This window comes from Caretta caretta, chromosome 1, assembly GCF_965140235.1.
Source record: "Caretta caretta isolate rCarCar2 chromosome 1, rCarCar1.hap1, whole genome shotgun sequence".
Taxonomy (NCBI): domain Eukaryota; kingdom Metazoa; phylum Chordata; order Testudines; family Cheloniidae; genus Caretta; species Caretta caretta.
Window position 1 is genome coordinate 63,578,303 of NC_134206.1, and position 26,315 is coordinate 63,604,617.

The following is a 26,315-nucleotide window of genomic DNA, read 5'->3' on the forward strand; positions in this document are numbered from 1 at the left end:
CCTGTGGTGAAAATGACTTTTAAATTAATGTCAGACTGCTTCCAAAATAGTGGAAATAAAATGTCCACTCAGCTATTTATCTGACCTGAGGGGTGAAGGAAGTATTTTATTTTACATTAAAAAATGTAGTGTGTTATCATTGTGTGCCAGTGTCTGATATATCTATAGCTTCCTAAACCAGGTTCTCAACTTTTTCCATGCTGTGGCCCTGTTCCCTTCTGGGACCTTATGTTCCTCCCCTCATCTGGCTCGGACCAGTGACCATTTAGCAATATGGGAAAGGCAAGGTGGTTGCTTGCTCCCTTTCAACACATTTGCAAGCTCCTACAGGGTCATGACTCCCAGACTGAAAATTCCTGTCTGAAACAGAAGGCTTTTTCGAGTGAGAAGGAGGCTAATCTCATCTGTGCCATTGTAATTATGCTCTCTTTGTGGCCTTACAAAAAATGCTTTTTAAATGCAATAATGCTAAGTGAATGTCTGATCACCTGAGCAGCACATTTTACCTAGAATGTGCTCATGTGGATGATTTTTACTACATCCATTTATAATGCTCCAGATTCAAGGAGCATCATTGAATAACAAAATGAGTTGAGTTCGCATTTCACAAAAATATACTTGTGCCAGGATAGTTCATTGCTGTTTTGCCCATATATGTTGGGGATATGTGCAAACAAAAAAACTAGAGAATTTCGAGTGAAAAATCTATTTTGTTTTATTTAGGGCTTGATTATGCAACCATTACTCACCTTGTTGAGCACTTAAACAAGTAGTTCTTCTTCTAGTGCTTGCTCATGCCGATTCCAAGTAGATGTGTGTGCTTAGTGGTACCCGTCGGGTCGGCTGTGGAGCCCCCTGGAGTCGTGCCTTTATGGCAGTGTATGTAGGTCCTTGCCGACCCGCTGCCTCTTAAGTTCCTTCTTACTGCCCATGATGGTCACTGGAGCTGCTGCTTCTCTCTTGATACGGGAAGCGATCCCCTAGTGGTCTTTCTCTTTGTATCTGTAAATAGTTAACTTAGTATTAGTTAGTGTTTCAAGTAGTGTTTATAGTTGGTTAGATAAGTTTCTGTTAGGGTTTCCCCCACTGTGTTCTTCCCCTTCTGGGGACTGCGGCCTGCCTCGGTCTCAAGGGTTCAAACCATGCAGGTCCTGCCAGAAGCCTTTCCCCAGGGGTGACCCCCACGACCCTTGTTAAAGTGCTTAGGGGAGGCTCTCCAGACCTACAGGTGCAAGATCTGCAAAGGCTTCCACCCAAGATCCAAGAAGGAGAGACTTCAGGTTAAAACTACTCCTTGTGGAGTCAGTTCTCCATCCCCAGCCGGGACAGCCTGCATCAGACCCGAAGTCCAGTGCTTCGATGCGGAGTGCACCAGCCTCAGTGAGAGAGATTGCGGCGCGGAAAAAGGACTCTGGGTCCAGAGACCCTTGGCACCGCCACTTCCTGGCACCGAAGACCTCCACTGTGGCTACCCGGCACTGCTCGCACTCGCTGGTGCCACACAAGAAGCAGAAGAGAGCCAAAAGGAGGGGGCGTTCGCTCACAATTAGAGCCGTGGAATGCGAAAGTGCTAGTGGAGTGCATCCCATGCCAGGACACTCAGCCCCTGCTCCGGCTAAACTGGCACCAGCCTTGCAGAGAGATCCGTTGAGTCCAGTACTGGTGGACTCCCCCACGCGGGAGAGTCTGGTAGAGGATCTGGATCTTCTGTCCGCCCCGGACATGTTCGAGGCAGCCAGGGACCTCGTAGCTATGACAGCTCAGGTGGCACCGGCCCTGCAGAAAAGTGTTATGCCTTCTAAGGACAAACCAGCCATAATGCGGCACCGGCCGCCCTCCCCTTGACACTACTTCCTGGCACCACCCCATTGCGCATCCCTGTGGTCACCGAGATCAGAGTCCTTGTCGGACTCAGAGCCAGAGTGGTATGTCTCGAAATGGATTCGGCACTGTAACCCCCACTCAGAGGATAGGGTTAATTGGAGCTCTTCCAGACTTAGGTCAAGCCAAAGCATTCCTTCCGGAATCGCGTTTTCTGACCAGGGGCACCATCATTGAGGGCTTACAACGACAGCTCGCTGCTACGGTGCAAAATTGCCTGAAGCTGCTCAGTTGTATGGCTGCTTATACATATGCGGTTCAGCACACGAGACTGTGGCTCTGACCTCTTCAGGCCTGGCTGGCCTCAGTATACAGGCCAAACCGAGACCGCCTAGACAAGATAGTTACTCTTCCTTCTCCAGTTATTGAGTGCCTCCCGTGCAGGGGCGACGAGTTATATCTCCATGTGGTGCCTTAGCACCAGCAATATTTGGGGCCCAGCTCCACCAATATTTGGGAATGGATGTCCCCCCGACCCCACCTGCCACCCCCCCGCGCCTCCCCTGAGTGTCCCCCGACCCCCTCTTGCTACCCCCGGTCCTCCGCATGCCTCCCCGGGCCCCGGAGCAGAGCATCCCTGCCTCTGCCTCTTCCCCGCAGCTCCATGCTGCCTCCCTGCAGCAACTGCTGCCGCAGGGTCCTAGTGCCCCTCCATCTCCACTGCTACTGCACACTGGCTCTGAGCCTGCCATTCCACCTCAGAGCCTTCCCTTTTCCGTCGGGACGCTCCACCAGCACAGGGGGCCCCTCCGCCCCCATGCAGGGCAAGGAGGCAGCCCCATCCCGCAGCCCCAGTGAGGCTACAGTCAGGGGCAACAGTAGGGGAGGAGGCGGCACCTACCATGGTGGAGGTGAAGGAGATTCCTGGACCTGAGAAGGGCCCTAGGAGTACATGCAGTGACAGTGGTGGGGGTAAGTGTGCTGCTGGGGGGGGGGCAAGAAAGGGGGGCTCCTCCCCCAGAGCTCGCTGTTGCTGGCAGGGAAAGGGCTGGGGGGAGTCCTTCTCTCTGGCCCCTGTCCTGGAGCAGACTGCCTGCACCCCAAACTCATCCCCAGCCCTGCCCCACCCCAGAGCCCACACCCCCAGCCAGAGCTTTCACCTCCCCACTGCACCCTCAACCCTCTACTCTAGCCCTGAGCCCCTCCAACAGCCCAAACACCTTATCCCCCGTCCCAGCCAGAGCCCTCATCTCCCTGCACTCCAACCCTCTGCCCCAGTCCTGAGCCGCCTCCAACACCACAAACCCCTCCTCTCCAGCTGCAGACACAGCCGCCATCCCCCCGCACCGCAACCCTCAGCCTCTCCAACACCACAAACCCCTCATCTCCAGCCCCAGACACAGCCCTCATCCCCCTGCACTCCAACCCTCTGCCCCAGCCCTGAGCCTCTCTAACCCCCCAAGCCCCCCAGCCCCAGACAGAGCCCTCACCCCCGACACTCCTACTCTCACCCTGAGCCCCTCCCACACCCCAAACCCCTTATCTGCAGCCACACCCCACAGCCCTCACCCCAAACCCCCTCCCATCCCCAAACTCCCTTCCAGAGCCTTGGGCAGGTGGGGGGTGGAGTTTGGGCAGGGGCAGGTTCTGGGCAAAATTTCTACAAGCCTGCCACCCCTGCTCCTGTGGTGGCAAGCGGTGTATGCAGAAGTACCCTTCTCCAGGCTCCAGCCCTCACTGTCTCTAGTCACAGATGCTTCGGTGAAGGGATGGGGGACGCACCTTGGAGGACTCAGGAGTCAAGGTCTCTGGTCCCAGGCAGAACTTTCACTGCACATCAATGTCAGGGAGCTAAGAGTGGTTCGCCTTGCTTGCCAGGCATTCCAAACCCATCTGGAGGGCATTGAGCAATATTCTACATAAACAGATAGGGTGGTGCCCTCTCTTCTCCCCTATGCCAGGAAGCCCTCAAACTGTGGGACTTCTGCATTGCGTAATCAATACATCTAGAGGCATCATACCTTCCAGGCTCTCAGAATGACCTGGCCAATCATCTCAGCAGGTCCTTTCACAATCACAAGTGGTTGCTTCAACCTAATGTCGTGATCAGCATCTTCCAACAGTGGGGATTTCCCCAGATGGACTTGTTCACAATGAGGCACAACAGGAAATGTCAGCAGTTCTGTTCCTTCCTGAATCTCAGCCTGGACTTGCTTACAGATGCTTTTCTCCTCCCTTGGAAGGATGGTTGGTTTTTGTCAACACAATGGTTGGCCGCTTCCTCAAAGGACTAGTTAGACTGAACCCTCAAGTAAGACAGCCAATCCCCCCCACGGGATCTCATCCTGGTGCTCTGAAGACTGATGGGTCCTGCCTTTGAGCTCTCTTCTCTACCTTTCCTGGAAAGTAGCGTTCTTGGTGGCTATAACTTCAGCCAGGAGGGTGTCTGAGCTTAAGGCCTTAACTTCTGAGCCCCCATATACAGTCTTGTATAAGGACAAGGTACAGTTGCAGCCACACCGAGCTTTTCTCCCAAAGGTAGTTTCACAATTCCACATAATCCAGGACATATTTCTTCCAGTGTTCTTTGCTAAGCCACACGCTAGCAACCGGGAGCGAATACTGCACTCCCTGGATGTCAGGTGAGCGTTAGACTTTTACATTGAAAGAACAAAGCCTTTTTGGAAATCAGTGCAACCTTTCATTGCGGAGCGGATAAATGGACTTCCAGTATTGTCCCAAAGAATCTCTTCATGGATCATGGCCTGCATCAGGGCATGCTATGACCTGGCAAAGATACCTGCCCGTGCGCTGACAGCACACTCCATAAGAGCGCTTTCATCTTTGGTGGCATTCCTGGTGCAAGTCCCTATTCAAGACATCTGCAGGGCAGCAACGTGGTCATCGGTCCACACTTTTACATTGCGCTACGCCATTATTCAGGAGGCCAGAGATGATGCCACATTTGGCAGAGCGGTGCTGCAGTCTGCGACCTACTGAGCTCCAACCCTTTCTCCTAGGAAATGCTTGGGAGTCACCTACTTGGAATCGACATGAGCAAGCACTCGAAGAAGAAAAAATGGTTACCTACCTCCTTGTAACTGTTGTTCTTTGAGATGTGTTGCTCATGTCCATTCCAAGACCCACCTGCCTGCCGCTCTGTCAGAGTACTCTGGCAAGAAGGAACGGAAGAGGCAGCAGGTCGGCAGGGACCTATATACACCGCCATGAAGGCCCAACTGCAGGTGGCTCTGCAGCCGACCTGACAAGTACCGCTAGGGGAAAAAATTTCTGACGACTGTTAATGCAGCGCACACACCTGCTTGGAATGGACATATCTCAAAGAACAACAGTTACGAGACGGTAGGTAGACTTTTTTTTCATTCATCTGTGTAAGGGTTGCACAATCTAGCACTTAATTATATGGAATTCCAACTGTAGAGCAGGTAAATTGAGCATTGATTGGGATTTTAGTTTTCTGGAGTTTCTTTTTCTCCCATTGAAGGGTATACGTAGCTAATACCTAGTGATCCCCAATGACATTCATAGCTATGCTCAGCTTTTTATTTCTTTTTTACTTTGCTACCATAACTCAGTTATTTATGGGCTTGCTGAGTACAAAAAAAAAAAAAGAAACAGAGAGACATATTAGTTATTACTTACACTTAGTAATCAAATTGTTTTAGACTGCTAATACAATTTATTTTTTCTGCAAATAATTGGAAGTAAAGTGTAGTAATTTTTAGTAGCCTATTTCTACACTAAACAGTATTAACTGAACTATTCAGTAATTTCCAGTAATTGAATTATGAAGTAAAATCTGTACAGTGTAATGGAATCAATATTTAATTATTATAAATTGCTATGAATGACTCAACCATGCTGCAGATTTCTGTAATACAGATATTTATTTATTACTTCTATGAAACTGCCCATTGCATTTCTTTGCTCAGAGATATTTAGAAAATATATGTAAGCATGATTTATTCTATATTATAGTGTGCCATACACAGAATGGTTCAAGTAAGTGCAGCAATCACAGTAAAATAAGGCTTAATTTATAAATGTCTTGTAGGGAGGGCAAAAGAGCCTTTTTAGTTCCAAGTAACCTAATAGCCAGTATTGCCTAAACTTAAATGTCATAGCTGAATTTCCTCATAAAAAATCTTGCTTTACTACAGTTGTGGCTGCTGTTAGTTTCAGTTCCTTTTTGAAAAGTGGTTATAAAGTATACCCTTAAGGACCCCAAAACATTATAATTTAAGAATGTTAACACTTTGTAACCAGTAACTCTTCTTGAGAAGTCCTACCATCACTGTATACAAAGTTAAGTCTCTACACTCAAGAAAAGCAGATTGCAGGTATCAGAAGTGACAGAAATGGGCCTGATCTCTTGACTTGCATATGAAAATGGATTGAAATAGAAAATTGAAGATAAAGGAAAAGTGTGGAGGGGCAAAGTGTCACATTGGTTTCAGCATTAAAATGTTTCTAAACTGCGTTCACTTTTAATAAATCTTAAAAATAGGAAAATTGTAGTCTCCCCTTGCATGTGAGTCTTCTCGGTCCTTTTTATAGTTTCACACTCCGATCTACTTTTATGGGAAAGTGTCTTTCTGCAGTTTAGTGGCATCAATCTCCAGTAATTTTTATTGATCTCTCTATGGTAGTTCTGTTGTTGGCTTGTATTCTAACTGATTATACTCCTGTCGGCCTTCAACATGCTGCAGCCAAAATGTATCTTTCTTTCTTGATGCTTTAATCGTTTCCCACCTTGTTTGAATCGCCCTACTGGCTTCCTGTGTTTCCACATAAAGTTCATACTCCTCCTCGCTGTCAAGACTGCGTTGCATCGCTCGTCTCCATCTTTGACTTTTTTTCCTGTTACACCTTCTTTTATGTTCTAGTCTTTGGCAATCCTTGCCTGTTTTCTCCCACTCATAACTTCACTCCTTTCATGTTACCTCCGATACTTGAAACAGCCTCACTGTCTAGGGGGCCTCACCACATTGCTCTCTTCCTAAAATACCTTTTATCTTCCCTCCCACCATTTATGACTTAAGTAAAAAAACAAACAATCCCCCATTCCCAACCTGGTAAATATTTATATTATATCAATTCTGTTGAAATCCAGTCAAATTCTGTTAAGATCCAATTACAAGATGCATGCCTAACCTCTACAGTGTATATTGATGTAACTGATGCATCTAGACCCTCCTCCTCATGTTGTCTAACCTCGATTATAAAGTCTTGCAATCTGAGATTTGTCTTTTTAGCACCATTCACACCTATAGTGCAGCAGAAACAACAAGGACAGTCTGTGAGCAGATAAGACTTGTTCAAGTGTACTGAATTTCTTGGCTACAGCACTTTTTAAAAAACATACCAGATTCTGACCACTGGCAGTCTGCAGTGGAGGCCAGTATATGCAATAAGCAACTGTAACACTCTTTACTTCTCCCTGATGTCTTCCAAGACCTCAAGGGAGTTAAGTAGCACAGAGCACCAGAAGGAAAGACAGCAGCTGTCATATCTTGAAACTACCCTGCCTCCTCTGTGTGATGTTAGAAATCAACAGCTGGTGGCTCATTCTTCAGTTCATATCTAGATTCTTTAGAATCTTCAGTTTCAACAATTGACCCCTCTCTCCACCATCAGAAAAGAGTATGAGACCTAGTGGGAGTGGAGGTGGGGAGGTAGGTGAGACAGCTATTGGGGAAGCATGGATGAAGTGTCCCTGGTTTTGTCTCAAAAGCTGAATGGTGCCCTTGTTTGTTGTCTCTCTTGCCTCTTTTGCAGTTGTGTCAGTATAAAGTGTTCCAGGTTAATGGATAATTGAATTAATCTTTCCTGTATTTTTATTTCTAATTAGGATTCCTTCCCTATGATGTCAGTCCAGCATATAATCAAATGGCTTTACCCTTATAATGTCCTACTAGGAAGGGAAGGCAGGACTGCAGTAGAAGATGCATTAAAAGTGAGTACTGTGCATTTTATATACAAATCCCAGAGAGCAGTCAGTTACTACAGTAGCCCCATTAAATCATAATAAGACATCAAAGCAATGCTAATTATTTAAATAATATATGTTAATGCTGATGTTAAAAAAAAGATTTTGAACAATACCTTCATAAACCAACAGATTTCATTAGATGAGTGTTTTATATCTTCTACTGAATTTAGGCCACAATTCAGAGGTTCTTAAACACATGCGTAACTTTAACAATGCGATAGTCCCATTGATTTCAGTGTGACTACTCACATGTTTAAATTTAGGCATGTGCTTAAGTGCCTTACTGAATCAGGGCCTTAGCGAGAAGATATTGACAAGATAGGTCTTTGTCACTAAAATGGAAAATAATAATTTTTCTAAAATTCATAAACTTCTTAGAAAATTAATTGTGATTAAATTACTTCACATGAAAAATATTGAGTGTGTCGTGACAATTCTACTAGTTTGTTTATCTTTATGGACATTTGTATCTGTTAAACATTCAGTTAATCTATAGAGCTTCCTGAAATAATGCTGAACAAAAACTAAAAAACTAAAAGAGAAAGACAGAGAAAATGCGTATTTTATGTCTCTTCATTTCCCTGCCCACTTTCTCCTCCTGCCAGCATTTTCCTAGATTCATAGTCTTTTTCAGAGTCACTATTTCCAGATAGAATTTCCCGACTGGTAAGTATGCCCCCCATTCTTTTTTCTTAGATGTATTACTTTACATTTGGCCCTATTGAAAGGCTTATTGTTTGCTTGTACCCAGTTTACTAAGCAATCCAGGATCCGTCCTCTTCATTATTTATCACTCCCCCAATCTTTGTCAACCAACTTGATCAGTAATGATTTTATGTTTTCTTCTGGGTCATTGATAAAAATATTAAAGAGCACAGGCCTGAGAATCAATCCCTGCAGAACCCAGCAAGAAAAAATACATGCTCAGTGATGTTTGTCATATTTGTCATTGACTGTTACATTTTTGAGACCTGTCATCCAGATTTTTATAAATTTGTATGCCATATTGATTTTGTATTGTCCTAGGTTTTAATCAAAATGTTGTGTGGTACCAACACAAATGCCTTACAGAAGTCTAGGTGTATTACATCAGCACTGTTACCTTTATCACTCAAACTTGTAATTTCATCAAAGAGTATCAAGTTTGTTTGACAAGATCTATTTTCCATAAATACATGTGGTTGGCATTAATTATATTACCCTTCTTTAATTCTTTATTAATTGAGTCCTTTATCGGGTGTTCTATTATTTTGCCCAGGTTCAGTGTCAGGCTGACAGACCTATAATTACCTGGGTCATCCCATTTGCCCTTTTTATATACTGGCACAATGTTTTTCCAATCATCTGGAACTTCCCCAGTTTTCCAAGATTTATTTAAATCAATATTAACTGTTCAGAGAGGTCCTTGGGGAGGTCTTTTAAAACGTTTGGATATAAGTAATGTGTACCTGCTGACTTTAAAATGTCTAAATTTAGTAGTGTGTATTTAATATCCTGCTTAGTTAATGCTGGAATGGAAAGTATTTCATCATAGGATATGCATACATCTGGCTTTTTCCCACATATGGAACAGAAATATTTATTGAACACTTTTGCCTTTTCTGCATATTGACCATTTTACCCTTTCCATCTCATAACGAACCTTTACCATAAGAGTCCTTTTGCCATAATACACTAAAAAACATTTCTTGTTTTCCTTAACTCTGTTAGTTGTAGATATTTCCTTGTGTCCTTTTGCTTCCTTTATCAATTTCTACAATTTCTAGCTTTTAATTTGTATTTATTGCTATCAACATTTCCTTTCTTCCACTTCTAAAATTTATTTATTGCTTCTTTCGCTTCCTTAAGCCAGTCTGGTTTTTAACCTGTGTAGTGTTCTTCCTCAGTTGTGATTTTTTGGGAATTCAGTAAAATGTATTTCAACATCTCTCAATAAACAGTTATTTTTTTTTGTTTAAATTCTCCCAGCTGATTTGGCTCATAATTGTTTTCAGCTTTGTGAAACTAGTACTTTTAAAAGCACCCTGTATAAATATTACTGGTTGGAACTTTATTCTGTTTGCACATAACAAATATAATTAAGTCATGATCACTTGCACCAAAGCAACCACTAACTTTTAGTTCTAAGATCATTTCCTCTTTATCTGTCAAGATGAGGTCTAATATAGAATTCTTTTTATGTTAGATGCAATGCTTTGTGAGTTAGGTAATTGTCATTTATACTACATAGAAATTCCAAAGATGTTTTACTATTAGTAGTAGCATGAGACTTCCAGTTGAGCTGGGCAGGAAATGGTTTTTTTCCTGTTTCTAATTCAGACAAAAAATCAATCTTGGAAATTTTTGTGAACTGAAAAATCCAGGAAAAAAATAATTAATTCAAATCAATCAGAATGTTTCAGTTTTGGCCATTTTTATTTTTTAGTATAATTAGCTTAGATTTTGATACAGAACTTTATTTTGAACTGGAAGACTGGAATTTTTCATGTATAAAATGTCAAAACAAAACATTCTGAAACTATTTTCAACATTTTTTCGATTCAAGAAATTCATTGAAACTGACCATTTCCTGTGAAAAGTTTTGGTTTCTATTAACCTATACTCTGATGAAAAGAAATTTCATTGAAAAATTCCCTACCAGCTCTAACCTCCAGCTTTATGTTACTCAGATTGAAGTCACAAACAATAATGCAGTTTTTTCTCTTACACGTTATATAGGTAGATGCTTAAGGAGTTGGTTACTTTATTCTTGTATGTGATTTGGTGGTGTGTAACCATTCTGAGCTTTATCTGTTACATAGTCAGTATTCTCTTTAATTTCAGTTAATTTTTTGAGTAATGATTGAAGGATTCAGAGTAACAGCTGTGTTAGTCTGTATTCGCAAAAAGAAAAGGAGTACTTGTGGCACCTTAGAGACTAACCAATTTACTTGAGCATGAGCTTTCGTGAGCTACAGCTCACTTCATCAGATGATTGAAACTTCATCAGATGATTGAAACAGAGGATTGAAACTTTACTATATTTGTGGGAAGTACTTTCTTTATGTTGTGATTTTTAATTTATTTTGCTAGCACCCAGAGCATTAGATAGCCATCTATAGTTGTATTGAGAAATGTGAAGAAATAAAATGTTTCCTTCTCTTGTTATAACTGCACCTGGAAATGATGCTGTAATTATAAGAGTCTATCAGCAATGCATGTGGAAATAGCGTTGGACCTGATCCAAAGTATATCGAACTCAATGGGAGTCTTTTTGTTTACTTCAGTTAACTTTGGATCAGGGTCTCTAACTTGCCAATTTAAATCTTAGTTCAAGATGAAACTCAGAGTGCACATTCTCAGCTTTTTTCTATTCTTCTTCCAGTGTTTGGTGGTGATTGAAATTGGTTCAGCTGTTAAAATAAAAATAGAATTTTTGGCAATTTTACGCTAAAGTTCACTTATGCTTTTTTTAAAAAAAGTTCACATTTAAACATGAAATATTTGTAGTCTTTTAGGCCAGAATTTGAATCTGAGAGTGAAGAGCCAAAGTATATGTCTGATTATGTTACAAAAAATAATTGTGTTTCTAACCTTAATTTGCAATGTTATGGTATCTTGTACAAATAAAGATACATAGATTTTTATATTCTTTGCAACACACTTTTAATAAAAGCAATTGAATGTGCCTAAAATAGCGTGAAGCTTACTCTAATGTTTTCAAGAGACAAGGTGGGAGAGGTAGTATCTTTTTACTGGACCATCTTCTATTGGTGAAAGAGTCAAGATTACGCAGAGCTCGAAAGCTTGTCTCTCTCACCATGGAAGTTGGTCTAATAAAAGATATTACACAACATGGCTACAACAACACTGCATCAAATGTTTTCATCACAGCAGCAATCTTCATCATTATCTGAATTGCCAGACAGATATTTATCATGATATTTGAATTCTGAACCTTCATAACCTAATTCCTATGGAATATCCTTTCACCTGCTTGGAACATGAGGCTATGGCCAATATGGCCAGCCAAATTTAAGATGCTCTGGAACCAGTTTTTAAAAATCAGTTAGGGTCCTTTTTGCTTCTTGATTATGTAGAAAAAAGACGAAAAATCATTTCCCAAATAAGTGTAGGTTGGGTTTTTTACTTGTTTTTTACCTCTGAAATAGCAGGTTTTACGGGAGGACTTTTTGGGTATCTTAGGGTTGGTTTACACTAGAAAGTTAGGTCAGTTTAATTACATCTGTCAGGGGTATGAAAAATCCACATCCCATTGTGGCTTAGTTAAGCTGACCTAAGTTCCTGGTGGATTAAGTACAAGGATGGGAGAATCCATCCCATCAGCATAGGTAGCATCTACGTTCAAGCTTTACAGTGGTACAGCTGTGTCACTGTAGTATTTTAAGTGTAGACAAGCCTTCGGATGTGTGTGGTGAGCGCTCACACCCTTACTGAAGTGTGTGTGCATGTGTGTGGGCGTGTTGAATCTTACACATGGACATATCCTCTCTTGTAAGTGTTCATTAGGCAGTAGAGTTAGAGGTGTTAAGAAAAAAACAGTAGTTTAAAAAATCTGACTAAAAATCCCTTGCTCTCTATTACTTAGCTTTCACTCTTTTGCCTCCTTTGATGTCAATAGAGTGACACCATAACTTTTTCAAGCACAAGAAGACCTGAATTTCTAATATAATCCCAGGCTCCACCCAGATAAACAGATAAGATGAAAACAAACCAAAAAACCTCAAACCCCACCGTTTTTAGCAAAAAAATTTCACGCCTCCTGCATACAGCGTAGAGTGATGGAGGGGTGGTGGTGGGCAGAGGTGGTGATAAAAGGGGCAAAAGGCAATTTTTTCCTTGGCCTATTAAAGGCTATATAATAAAAGTTTCTTGTGTGTAGGGAATCCTCAACTGTAATTACACACAAGGCTATCAAACTAAATAAACATCTTAACTTGATGCGTAATTTTTTTTTTTTTTAAAGCTGGATGTTAAGTGGTCATAATAGTCCTCAAAGATAAATGGTGTGGTAACATAAGTGCTGGAGGCTTGGAGCTTTATTTCAGTCTCTCTGGCTTCAACATCAACAAGTCAGCGGTGGGAAATTATATCAATAGGGCTATCTTGCAGTCAGAATAACCTAGATTTTTTTTTAATTTGGAAAAGAAACATTAAAATCTCTATAACAGAAAATTCTATAAAAGATCTGGAATTCATGGATTTCTCAGAATTCACAGATTTCTGTTGTTCCAGCTCATGACTTAGTTTAATTTGTTTGACAAGAGGAGCAGCAAGCTAATAGTTTAATAGAGAACACTTAATAGATACATACCAATGTTAGCATCTTAAAAGGTCCATTTTAACTTTTCCAGTATTAAGGTTCTTTCAGCAAATGGATATTGAACTTCAGAAGAAATTAGTCTTGCATCAATTTCTGCCATGTTTTCAGTGGAAATATTTAAAAACACAGCACTTTGTTAAATAATTACTACTTTCTCAATTTTTACAGCGTTTTGAGCTCCAAGATTCAGAAAGCCCTTTGCTTCCCAGTAGGATTAAAAAAGTGGAAAGAATACATGGAAGCAAGACCTTACAGGCTGATGTAATTCTCCAGATTGCTGAAAAAGAAGTGAAATTCCAGGTAATGATTCACAGATTCAACAAGCGATATCGGGGTGGGCAAACTTTGTGCCCCAAGGGCCACATCTGGGAATAAAAGTTGCATGATACACCATGCATGCTCACAAAATTGGGGTTGGGGTGCGGGAGGGGGTGAGGGCTCTGGTTGCGGGTGTGGGCTTCTGGGTGGGGCCAGAAATGAGGAGTTCAGGGTGCGGGAGGAGGCTCTGGGCTGGGGCAGCAGAGTGGGGTGCAGGAAAAGGTGCAGGCTCCAGCTTGGGGGTGCGGGCTCTGGGGTAGGGCTGTGGATGAGGGGTTTGAAGTGCAGGAGGCTGCTCTGGGTTGGTATCGAGAGATTCAGATAGCAGGATGGGGATCAGGGCTGGGGCAGAGGGTTGGGGTGCAGAGAGAGGCTCAGGGGTGCAGGCTCCGGGCGGTGCTTACCTCAAGTGGCTCCCGGAAGCAGGGGCATGTCCCTTTTCCGGCTCCTATGCGGAGGTGTGGCCAGGCGGCCCGGCAGCTCCCATTGGCTGAGGTTCCCGGCCAATGGGAGCTGCAGGGGTGGCGCTTGGGGTGGGGTCAGCATGCAGAGCTGGCTGCCCCTACATGTAGGAGCTGGAGTGGAGCCATATGGCTGCTTCTGGGAGCTGCATGTAGCGGCCCCTGACCCTGCTCCCCGGCTGGAGCGCCGAAGCAGGGCAAGTCCCAGACCCTGCTCTCCAGTGGGAGCTCAAGGGCTGGATTAAAATGACTTGTGGCCCGGATCTGGCCCGCGGGCCGTAGTTTGCCCACCCCTACGCTATATTCTTGGTTTCATATCACTACCGCAAATTTGTTATGCTACTTTCTGTTGACTCCCACCTACATTTTGATGCTCTATGTTGATAAGGAATTTGACTGAGAGCCTCAGTGAATATCCACTTTTTATGGTAATATTTAGCAAATGTAATTTATGAACTGGAAAAGTAAGGCTTTATTTTTAGGTAACTTGTGCACGTTTCTATGTGGTTATTTTTTCAGAGACATGACCTATTTATTTAATCAATTACTAAAGTGTTGGTGGAAAAGTACTTTCTTGATTTCTTATTTTGCGTTGCGCCATGGAATAGCATAATACAAAGCATTTGTGATGCTCTTGTGGCTATCTTCTATATAGTTTTGTTTTTCTGAAAGAATCATTTTTTTCACTATATCTTTAAATAAAAACAATAGTAGTTTCTTTCCTTTTGTCCACCACATCAAATAAAATGTGCTTGGTAATATTATTCCAACCCAGGATGTTGAAACAGAAAACGGAGAAAAAGTCTTCATATTACTGACATCAAATACAGTTAGTCTGACTTTCTTCCAGTGAAGTTTATGGTCTGTTGGGTAGAGAAATAAGGCACTTTTTATAGACACACATGTTGATCTGAGTTTAAAGTAGAGATTGAATTCAGTGACACTGAGGTATCTATGTAATAGAGGAGAGTTAGTTGGAGGCAGAGAGAGTTCTGAGTCGCACTGGGGAGGGACGGCCTCAGAGAGTTTGTACAATGGAGGTGAAGAAGGAGATTGGAGAGCAGGAACAAACTATGGTAGAATCTATGAGAAGCTGATTGGAGAGCTGCTCTGAAGGAAATAGTTAGCTTCATTAGGTACTGGAGTGGACTCAGAGTTGATTGAGGAGTTTCTCTGAGGAATGAACAGCCTCTTTGGGAACAAGAGTAGAGGAGGAATTTGAAGGGGAAGCAGTGACCAGTGTGTGTGTGGAAGGAGCAACAGAATTTAGTAGCTTAAGCAGGGGTTAAACTAGAGGAAAAACAAGTGTTGCTATTCTGCAAAGCTCTGCCCACTTATAACACCGGAGTGAGATTTCCCTCCAAGTGGATTGTTCATATCTTCACCATAGGATCATTTCTCTTCTTTCTTACCCCCTGATCTGCAATAAATGATTCTAGTGTTCACTTTGTAATTGGGTTTCAGTGTTAATACCCTACTGAGGTGAGTCAGAGTCCTCTCGAGACTATTGATTCATGTTGCCTGCAAACCAAACCAAATACCATTGCATTGATTTCCATTTGATTCCTATTCATGGGTGGTTTTTTTTGCGGGGGGGAGGCAACCACAAGCCATAAAGGCAACTTTTTTTTTTTAAAAAAAGATTTAGATTCTGGAGCACAAGAATGCAATCACCAGTGAAAAGTTACAGGGCTACTGTCCCAGTGTAAACCAATCTGCCCCCGAGCCTAAACCACTTTCATATAACTTGTTTATCTTTTTTCTCCTTGTAGGTCCCAGCTGGGACTCGACCATTAAAACTGTGTTCTGGATCAGACGCTTTCATAAAGACTTCCAGCCATAAGCAGCTGTTGGCAGAAATGATGCAGTCACATATGGTTAAGGATATGTGTTTGATAGGCGGAAAAGTAAGAACTGTAAACTTTTCTTTTTTTTTCCTCCTTGCAAGGTATTTTAAATCTAATGCCTTAATTTTTATTTTATTTTATTTTTTACTTTATAGGGCTGTGGCAAAACAGTTATTGCTAAGGAGTTTGCCAATATGTTAGGATACAACATAGAGCCTGTCATGCTGTATCAGGTAAAGTAAATTATACAGTGGTGCGTATGCCTTACAAATGGTCTGAAACATGACATACATAGGTTACAGATGAAAGAAACTAGATGGAATCTCTATGTAAGGCTACAGTCTCTGAAAAATCATTCATCTAAGGAAAGAAGCGAAAGTAATATAAGAATGAAAGGAAAGTAGTTCTTGAGATACTTTGTTTACTTGATGTCAGAATACTGAGTTGCAGAGTCTCTTCCAATTTGCAAGGCTACGTAGAGAGATTATTATATAGAGTGTGGTATGGAATTCTGAGGTAGGTTACTATGTGTATAGGGTCGGATACTAAGTCAGTAGCAAAGGTAACATTGACTTCAGGCTCTTAGTAGAGATAGAAAAAGAGAACGTCAGTGAGTGGAGTATAAGGAGATTTGTTCAATAAAGTAAATTACGATATTTCTTAGTTGCAAAGAGCTGACAGCTGGTGCTGTGAATTAGCATAACAATGTAAGAAAGAAAAGTTTTTTTTTCTTTCTAGTCTTTGGATGTTGTTCTCCTAAGTGTGTTTCCTGCCTTTGGGTCTGCATGGTGACCAGTTGTTTTGGCATATTTAGAGGCCCTGGAAGACCTTTTCCCCTTCCTTTTTTTGTTTGTCCGTATGCTATAAAATTGTAAAATGGAATTCTCCAGCATCTTCATTTTTCTATTCTGGAAGGCAGTTTCTTTATTGTGTTGAAAATGCATATTTGCTTTTATGTTTTGGGGACCTTCTTTTTGTGTTACTTTTTATGTTCTGTATACTCCTGGGGGAATTCTGCGATTCTACACATGTGCAGAATTCATGTCCTGTGTTGAATTTTTTTTCTCTGCAGAAAATACATTCTGCCGGAGTGCAGTATGCCTTTTGCCCACAAGGGGCTGCTGTGGCATCAGAACAGAGAACAGCTGCCCCAGCTGCAGATAGGGAAGAGAAGCGGCTGGGTTCCTCACAGCACCCTGCTTGTAGGGCCAGGTCAGGAGGCATGGGATATGGGGGATGAACAGCATGGGGCACATGGGGTTGCTGGGGGGTCACAGACTGAGGTTCAAAAGGGCTGATGGAAGGGGGACAGACTGGGACGGGGACTGAGTGGGAATGTGGGGATATGGGGGAGGGGGTGGATGAGTGGGGATTCAGGGACACATGGGGATGGTGGAGGGGCACAGGGACACATGGGAACAGGGGCAGATGTGCCTGACAATGAGAGAGGCTAGGGATCTGCCAGGGTTTGCATGGGGGAGGCTCCCTAACAACTCGTCCCCCTCAAAACCCCAAAACTTCCATACTTCTCCCAGTCACACCCAGCAACCCTCCAAGTTCACATGCCGGCTCCTTCCCAACAATTACTTCCCTCTCCATCAGCTCCTCTGTAATCCTTGACTCCCCCAAGCCTTTGCACTGCTTCTGAGGGGTGTAGGAAATGTGTTTCTGTACTGTAGTTTAAATGAATTATTACTCAGAGATCTGTATTAATAGGCCTAGTAAGGAATTTATTTGTCAAAAAACATTTTCTGAATCTTTTTGTTGTTTGTATTGTTACAGACATACTTGCTGACAGTTTTGAAATAAATTACCAAAATAATTTAAACTGGCATGACTATATTGTGTTATTTTGACAAATAAAATATGCAGAATTTTGCAGAATTTTAAAATATTGTTCACAGGATTTTTAATTTTTTTGGTGTAGAATTCTCCCAGGAGTATGTATAGCTTTAATCTTTCTTTCTTTGTTCAGATTCCATAATCTTCTCATATTGTCTTACATATTTACTTTTCTAATGCATAATGTATAGAATTTAAACCAGTACTATTTGAATTTTGTCATGATTCTTGTTGTTTAATGTTTATATTAAATATAACACAGATCCCAGTCAGGATTGAGGCTCTGTTGTGGTGGGTTCTAGAAAAACACATTCAAGGATATGGTACCTCACTCTCAGAGCTTAGAATCTAAGATGAGAAGTCACTTATGAAGTGTAGGGGGAAGGGAGCAGAGAAAGATTAATCAAATATATACAATTTTTATAAAAATTTACATTTTTTTCATTGTAAATAGACAATGTAAGTGCCACTGTCTCTTTCAGTCCATCAGCCTAGCCATCATTAATTGACTGATTACCTATGTGTTGTGTCAGAGGTGGGTCTTGAGGAGAAATTTGGACAACAAGGTTGACGATTTACAGAGCAGTACAGGGAAGGGATGGAAAAAGGTATAGAGACATTTTTGCAAGAAGCTGACAAATGGATGGCTTTGTTGGTTGACTGTAGGAGGCATGGGACAATGACCTCACTACACGTTAAGCAGTGTTTGGCTTGCAGGAAAAGGTGTTTGGCCAATTTAAGGGGTAGAGAGCCAGACTGACTATCTGCGATAGCGTTAAACCAGGTTATCATGGGAACACTGACCCATTCCCCCTCCCAGGTGGCCAGAAGAGAGGAGGAAACTATGCAGGTCCACACCGGTGCAGGAAAAGTGCACCTTTACCTGGACCAGGCAAAGCAGCACCCAGTGTCCCTCCTGTGGATGTAGTTAAATATCAGGTTTTGTTATGATTTGCTGTGGGCATTATGTTAGTTGCTCTTTTCTTGGGGGGCTGGGAAAGGCTTTTTATCTCACCGCCAGATAGGCCAAGACAAGGTAAGGGGCGGGTTTTGCCTTCCCTATAACAAGTTGGGGACTTACTTAGGGCAAACATGAAACGGGGGTTGCAATTATAACGTTGCAACTCATTAGATCAGTGCAAGGTGGTTGTAGTGCTATCCTCAGAGATTAAAAGAACAATTTTTTCACCCTCCTCCTTGTAACAACCTTTTATGTACTAGAAAAATGTTATGTCCCCCCACAGCCTTCTTGTCTCCAAACTAAACAAACCCAAGTTTTTCAATCTTCCCTTATCAGTCATGTTTTCTAGTCCTTTAATAATTTTTATTGCTCTCGTCTGGACTGTCTCCAATTTGAAATGTGGTTCCCAAAGCTGGAGACAATACTTCAGTTGAGGCCTTATCAGTGTGGAGTAGAGTGGAAGAATTACTTCTCGTGTCTTGCTTACAGCACTCTTGCTGATACATCCCTGAATTATATTCGCTCTTTTTTTGGGGGGGGGGGGAGGGGGGAACAGTATTACATTGTTGACTCATATAGTAGATCACAGGCTAAATAACCCCAGATCTCTTTCTGTAATACTGCTTCCTTGACAGTCCATTCCCATTTTGTATGTATCCCGTTTATCTTCATCCCCTTCATCTCCAACATTCAACAGAGTGTTTTACAGCCAGCAGCAGTCACTCTTCTTTGGCACAGGGACAGTATTGCCAACCTCAAGTATCAGGCCCCAAAACCATGAGATTGGCTTAAAAATCATGATATGTTAACAGAAAAGATGGACTTTTTATTTGTCTTCTGGTTTTTGAGCATTTAAAGTTTTGTTTTCAAGTTTCTTTCTGCAGCCATAAGGGCTAAGCATTTTTTTTTTACGGAAGCTGTGATTCTCATAATCATGTGGCTAAAAGAGTTGGGGCTTTAAGAAGAATGTCAAATATCACACGACTCTTCATAACATAAGAGGTGGTTGGCTGTCGAGCCTGGTTTCAGGCAACCTGGTGACCTCTCTACCTTCCTTCTCTGTGCTTCCCCTGCTGATGGCTGACCATGCTGGAGCCTCCACGTGATAGCAGCTTGTATGTAGGTGAAGGGAGTGAGGGTGAGGAGGGACTTCCAAGCTTACACAGGGCTGTCAAAGTTGGCCAGTTTAAGAGGGCCTACCCACAATATTCCTTCCCAGAAGTGTTCTGCCTCTGCAGTAGCCATGTGTGGCAGCTTCTGAGGTCCTACTTTTTACCTATCACTGTTTCTTCTTGCTGGGGATCCCAGCTGTACTTTTTCCTTTTCTTCTCTCATTTCTCTTTATCTTCCTTCAGTTTTCCTCCTTTCTTTATCCGTGCATCTCTCTCTCTCTCTCTCTCTCTCTCTCTCTCTCTCTCTCTCTCTTCCCCCCCCCCCTCCTTTCAGTACAGAGTGCCTGAGCCTCTGGCTGTGGAGTTGCTGCAGCTGGATTCCAGATGGTAGGTTGTAAGAGACTCCTGCCAGTGTAACAAGCGTGGGGGGAGTTTTTTTTTTCCTCCCAGTGGATGGGCCCCAGTGTGTTTCTTGCTCACAGGCCCTCTACCCCATCATGGCCCTGCTTGAGCTTGGAGAAGAGGAGAACCAATGACCTGCCAAGTGTCCCCCGTGGGAATGGAGGGGAGGAGGTGGGAGAAAAGGTCTCAGTAGTGTCTAATTTAAATTATCTTTTCAAATGACAGTGAAATAAAAAGAGAGCTTTTTTTAAATCTTATTCCAGAAATAATAAATCTCTCTTGAAATTGCTAAGTTATAGCCAGCAAATCTCAAATTACAAACAGTAATTTTAAAAAGAATATTTGCTCCTGTTAGAATGGATATATGTGTTATTACATCCTGAAATCTATGTATTCTCAAATAGCTCACTGTTTGAGCACATTTGGTAAAGTAAAGAATCATTAGACAAGTAAATATTATTATAAAAAAGAAAAAGCAGCTCACGCAAACCCTGTCTGAAACTGAAATCTGGCATAGCTCTGCCTACGGACCATACTTAAATTTTAGATCTGTAACATAGAAAGGTTGACAGGAACATATTTGGAAGAATTTCAAATCCACAGCTGATGTCTGTTCTGAGTCTGACAAGTTATTCCCTGGTTACCATCTTTTGTCATTTTCTGTCATATAATTCTGCAGGATAGAAAATGACTGTGGGGTATTTCTCTCAGTTAAGGTTTGATTCCCCTTTCCCCCACTGTCTTTTTCTTGTCTCTAAAAACAGGCCTTAAATAAAAGAATATGAAAAATATATCTTCCTTCAGAAGGAAGGTATTGAGAATCATCTGAATGGCTCTGCTTTGAATGAGACATAGGTCAAAATCAACCTGTGGCACATCAACATCTTCAGGGCATTCCATATATTCAGGCATGCCAGTCAAAGGAATGTGATGGGAGAAGACTTCCAGCATTGACCAATATCTGAATAAAACTAAAAACACTAAACTATAGAAAAACATTTCCTGAAGAAATATTTTTCTACAAAATACTATTGGTTTAGTTCTATTCACATTTATATGTGAGTGTTTAAGTGATGAATAGATCAACCTGTCTCTTCCAGTATTTACCTCAGGATTATATGATGAGGTTCAAACTCCTCTGAAGATGGTTATTGTGCACATCATTTCCCCTTCCTGTACAATTTTTCACTTTCAATGGGCTTATCTAGTATATACTTCCCAGGGGATTGGTCTTCTTTCTCTGCAGGATGGCTCAGAGTTTGATACGAGAACAGGCTGAGAATTTCAGCTAACTGGTATCAAGGGAATATGTGCTCTTTGCCGCTTGACAAATGAACCCACTCATGACAGATGAACCCTGACCCTTGTTATATACTAAGGGAAATCTTCATTATTTGTGTACACAATGTCAGGGTATTTACTCATCGCCGGTATAGGAAGCCAGTTGGTCTTGGAAACTTAGGAATGTGGCTACAAATACCAGTGATTCAGGCAAAGTTTTTTCCAGGCCCCACCTCTAACTTGTATGGATCTGCAGAAAGGCAGCTAAGGACTTCCCATTTGGGGGCCCATGACAGATAAAGCTGAAAATCATAGAATATCAGGGTTGGAAGGGACCTCAGGAAGTCACTTGAACAAATGAACTCAGTCCCTTTATAAAATAGCTTAAACTTTCACTTTCAAAAGGGTATCTATGATGCCTATGCAAAAGGGCCTGATCCAACTCCCACAGAAGTGAATGGGAGTCTTTCCATTGATTTCAGTGGGAGTTGGATCAGATTCTAAGGAAAGAGAGTTTACAAAGACATTTCTTTGACTTTTAGGAATTATAAAGCTATATTTAGGTGATATTAATAACTTTTATAAACTTGTTATTCAGTGTATATATATGTCTGCCAGAATAGAGAGAGTTTTTTTCTGCATAAAATAATTTTTAAAACATATACTAGTGTTTTTATAGAACATCAACAATTTTATTATAGAAATAACATAAAATCAAGACAAGATTAATGTAAAGGATCAGAACCATTAAAACACAAATTGTATGTAATCTTTCCAAGCCTAACCATAAGTAATCTCCAAAATACGTATCCAGTTTTGACTGGAAATTACTAAGAACTTGAAACACCCTAGGGATAAACTAGAAAAAAAAGTAGGACATATCTGGTTTCTACAAAAAATTAAATTCATGATATTAAGTAATTAGCATTGGATATCAATATCATAATTTAATCTGATACTAGAACAAATATTAACGACATGCATTCATTCAATAACTAGGCAATATAGAATTTAATATCTAGTTTCACCTTTTTGGGTCAGGAAAAAAAGTCTTTGTGACTTCTTTAAGAGGCCAAAATCTCTTACTATAATCCTAATCCTAAAATTCAATAAATTTTTGTGTCTTCATAGTCAATTATAATTTAGCAAGTAATAATATAGGCACAGAAATATGCAATGAAGTAAACTTCAGCTGAAGAAATAACATTTTTCCCCTCTTCAGGCTTAACTCAATAGCCTTCAGGAGAAAGTTCTGGGAAGAAATTAAATTTCCCACAATTTATTTCCTAAAATATCTCCAGAAAGAAAGCAAAAAAAAAAAAAAAAAGAGAGAGAGAGGGAGGGAGCATGTTTTTTCTTAGTGAACTTTGCATGGCTCTCAAGGGTCTAATGAAAATAACAGTATTATGTCCCTTACATCTCACTCCCCTTTAGCAACTATGGCAATAGAAGCATCCTAGTTAACCAGTTTCCATTGCTTCGCCAACAGTTATCATTTTCTTCGCAGTTCAGAGGCTAGAGAGTCTAGGTTTCTTACTTTTGATGCCAGGTTAGATTCACATTCTGCTAAGATTTCTCAAACAGAAAATAGGAATGAAGAAGGTAGTAGAGAAAATTTTGAGATCACGTAACAACAAATGGCTGGGTTAGTGAAAGACACACCTTAGTTTTAAAAAAAAGTATTAAAATGCTTATGAACGATAATTATTTTCTAGAAAAAAAATCAAAGTGCGAATTTGTGTTAAAGCTACTACTATTTGGATATTAGTTTTTTTGGAACATCTGCAAGGGAGGAATGTTTTAAGTTTTTTGTTGTTGTTGTTTGCTTTTTTTTTTATTTTTTTTTAATTTTTTTTTAAGTAATTTAGACTAGTGTTTCCCAAACTGTTGTCCACAGGAAAGAGCTGGCTGGTCATATGGTACTTAGGCTGCTGCTTCTCCTCATTTCCAGTTGCTTAAGTGCATTCAAAGACAACTAAAAATAAATTAAATACTTTCCTAAAATTACTTTTCCATGTAAGCAATTGCTGTAGTTGCTACAGGGATTTTATGCAATCAGAAATGGGAGAAAAGGTGGTATATGAGAACAAAATGGGAGAGGAAGGCGTCCATGAGACAATCTCTGCATTAAGATTTTGGGAACCACTGTGATAGGTTATTTGGATCCTCTTCTTTTGATTTAAAAGGTTTTCAGAATCCTCAGTGAAAGTTCTTTCTATGTGACATTCACACTATAAGAGTAGTTGTCAAATCACTTTTAGACAGAGAAAGAGTAATGAAGCAAGTATGAAGAATAAATTAAAATATCTGGTGTAACATAAAACAAAAAAAATCAAAGAATTAACCTCCTCAAAACACAATGAAAGCTTGAGTCTAAAGGGACTTAAGTCCAAAGGGAAATGAAATAACCTTTCTGTCTTATAACCGAATCAGACTTTACAAGGACTTGGCTCAAAACAGGAAAAAAAATTAAAAATGCAGTTGTTTGTCAACTTCAGAGTGAGAGAATATGAAATATATTACTAGTGTAATATTTAAATAAGTAATCAAGGTTAATTAAATACTAATAAAGAAATCTTTGGTCAAAAAACTAATAACTTTAACCGCAGCACAGAAATTGAATAATTGAGAGAATTGGTAACAAGATAGTTTTTCATCTCTACATAACCAGATAAAATCCAATTCAAGTCATTTAGAATATGATGTGAAGTTTGATTTTATTTCTGAATTACACTTTATTGCATTCTGCTCTTCTGATTTTCTATCTTCAGCAAATTTAGGTTTTCCGTTTGGGCTCTTGGTATCTGTCTTTGTTTGCTTTCAACATCAGTCTTAGCTTAATGAATTCATACTACGCACAGTTAATTTCATTCCCAAAGAGGAGTCAGGTATAAAGCGAAATTTAATTTAATTTTGAATTATAGTACATTCTCCTGTGCAGCATTTATTAACTACAGAATGTATAGAGAATTTCTGAAATAAGTGGCAGTTCAAGGGCACAGAAATATTTTTGGTATATTTTCCTTTGTTTTGATAAAGATATGTTTCTCATTCTGTGTGTAGACTGAGTATTTCAGTAGTAAAGCAAAATGGTGGATAAGTACAACAGTAAAAAGATGTGTTGTTTTTATGGTACTGACGGTGAAACCTTAAGTTACATATCCGTGGATGCCTCAAAGGAACAAGACTTTGTCCTGTTATTTTAAGACTGTTAAGGAAATGCAGAAAGAGGAAATGATCCAGGCTATATGATGTAATTTATTCTATTTTCATTGTTTAAAGTTCAAAGGATTTACCGCTGTAAGAAGAATGTATGCAAAAGTGGCAACTGCAGGAACAAATATTTTTCCCACCTCTGATTTTTAGGCCAAATGCTGTTCACTGCACACAACCAAACAGGGTGGATTTGATTTAAATCATGATTTAAATCACTGGTCAGGAAGACTCATTTTAATTATGGATTTCTACATAAAAGTGCATTCTTGTTGGTTACCACCAACCTGAAGATCCTGCATGTTCAGACATGTTCCTTTCATCATCTTCAGTGCAGCTTCCTCCTGAGAAGGAACACTTCTCGTGATGTTGTTTCATTCGGGAAACCAGGCCTTGCACTTCTTTGTTGCACTGTTTGCATTTTGCAAGCATGCCTGTCTTACCCACAGGTAGAGGAACTTTATTAAAATATTCCCAAACTGGGTCTCTTTTATGGCCTGCTGCGATTATAGGTTTTCCCTTCTAGTGAGAGAATGGTATGGTAGATCTCAAATCAATGAAGGCTACACTCAGAAAGACCTCAAGACTTCTGGAATATGCTGTTCAAACAGTTTCACTTTTGTTTCTGATGCCTGTCCCTTCTGTCTCACATTTATCTCCAGACTTCTTGTCCTTGTCAAGATCTATTCTGTCCCCAACAATCTTCTATTCATTGAACTTTTTGAAACTTTGCACTTTTAGAGAGAGGTAAGGGATTGACTCTGTCTACACAAATTTGCAGAGGGTTGAGGTCTGTTATTTTATTTATTTATTTATTTTAACACATTTTTGCTGTTAACAAGCATGTTATCTCTGGAGACACAAAGCCACAGTTTGAGAATTGCAAAACTAAGCATCTCTGATGGTATCTTCTAGACTGAACACTGAGTCCAGTTGGGTAGATAGAAAAATTAACCTAAATAATCTACACAGAAGGCCCTGGAACCCCATAAGATTGGGTCCCTAATCCATTAACTGTTAGAACTCATTTACAAAACTTTTCTTAAATATTACATGAATATATTGTCTCATACTGTAGAATTAGAATTTATAATCCCTATTCCATGATGAGATATCTTTGAGCTATAATATATCTTCATTAAAACTATCTTTAGATAGGTTTTTTCCTCAGAAAGCATTTTATCAAAAAAACCAGATTTAAATTAAAAAAATCAGATTTTTTTTATTTAAAATAAATAATCATTGATTTTTATCCATCCTGCCACCAAAGTTACGGGGCTATGCCCTGGTTAGATCTTCTGCAGTCTAAACAGGAGGAAGGAATTCATCTTCCAGGCCACATGGTGGCCACTACGATTTCCTCTATAGCAACAGGGAGTACCTCCTATGAGGGAACCCGCGAAGAATATATATGTAGTGGTTGATATGCTGGCCCCCTCCTCTGATTTGCTGTTGCTTTGTCTACAAAAGTACCTTCTATGCTGAGGTGCAGCGCCCATATGGAACTCTACTCCATTTTGTTTGGGGGCTCTTGGTCCCTCTATTGCTTTACCTTCTCTTCCCCCTCTTAAATATCTCAGTTGTATTTTATTTTTCTGGGTCTTAGAAATTAACAGAATTTTTTTACCCGTGTTCCACATCAGTGAAATCAGTACCTGATTTAATTATAATTTCTGCAGAGTCTTACAACTGAGTGTCTTCAGATGATGCCAGGTCACAAT

At 40.7% G+C, this 26,315-nt stretch overlaps 1 protein-coding gene across 3 annotated transcripts in view; it reads left to right on the forward strand.

The window, feature by feature from the left end:
* Positions 1-26,315, forward strand: part of VWA8 (von Willebrand factor A domain containing 8) — a 287,936-nt gene that overhangs the window by 63,166 nt on the left and 198,455 nt on the right. For all 3 annotated transcript variants that reach the window (XR_007356839.2, XM_048851261.2, XM_048851269.2), the window contains exons 9-12: positions 7,694-7,798; positions 13,326-13,457; positions 15,709-15,843; positions 15,939-16,016. Coding sequence is in view for 2 of the 3 variants with exons in the window: in XM_048851261.2 (XP_048707218.2) it covers positions 7,694-7,798; positions 13,326-13,457; positions 15,709-15,843; positions 15,939-16,016 (450 nt within the window). In the remaining variant the exon portion in view is untranslated. The remainder of the gene's footprint in view (positions 1-7,693; positions 7,799-13,325; positions 13,458-15,708; positions 15,844-15,938; positions 16,017-26,315) is intronic.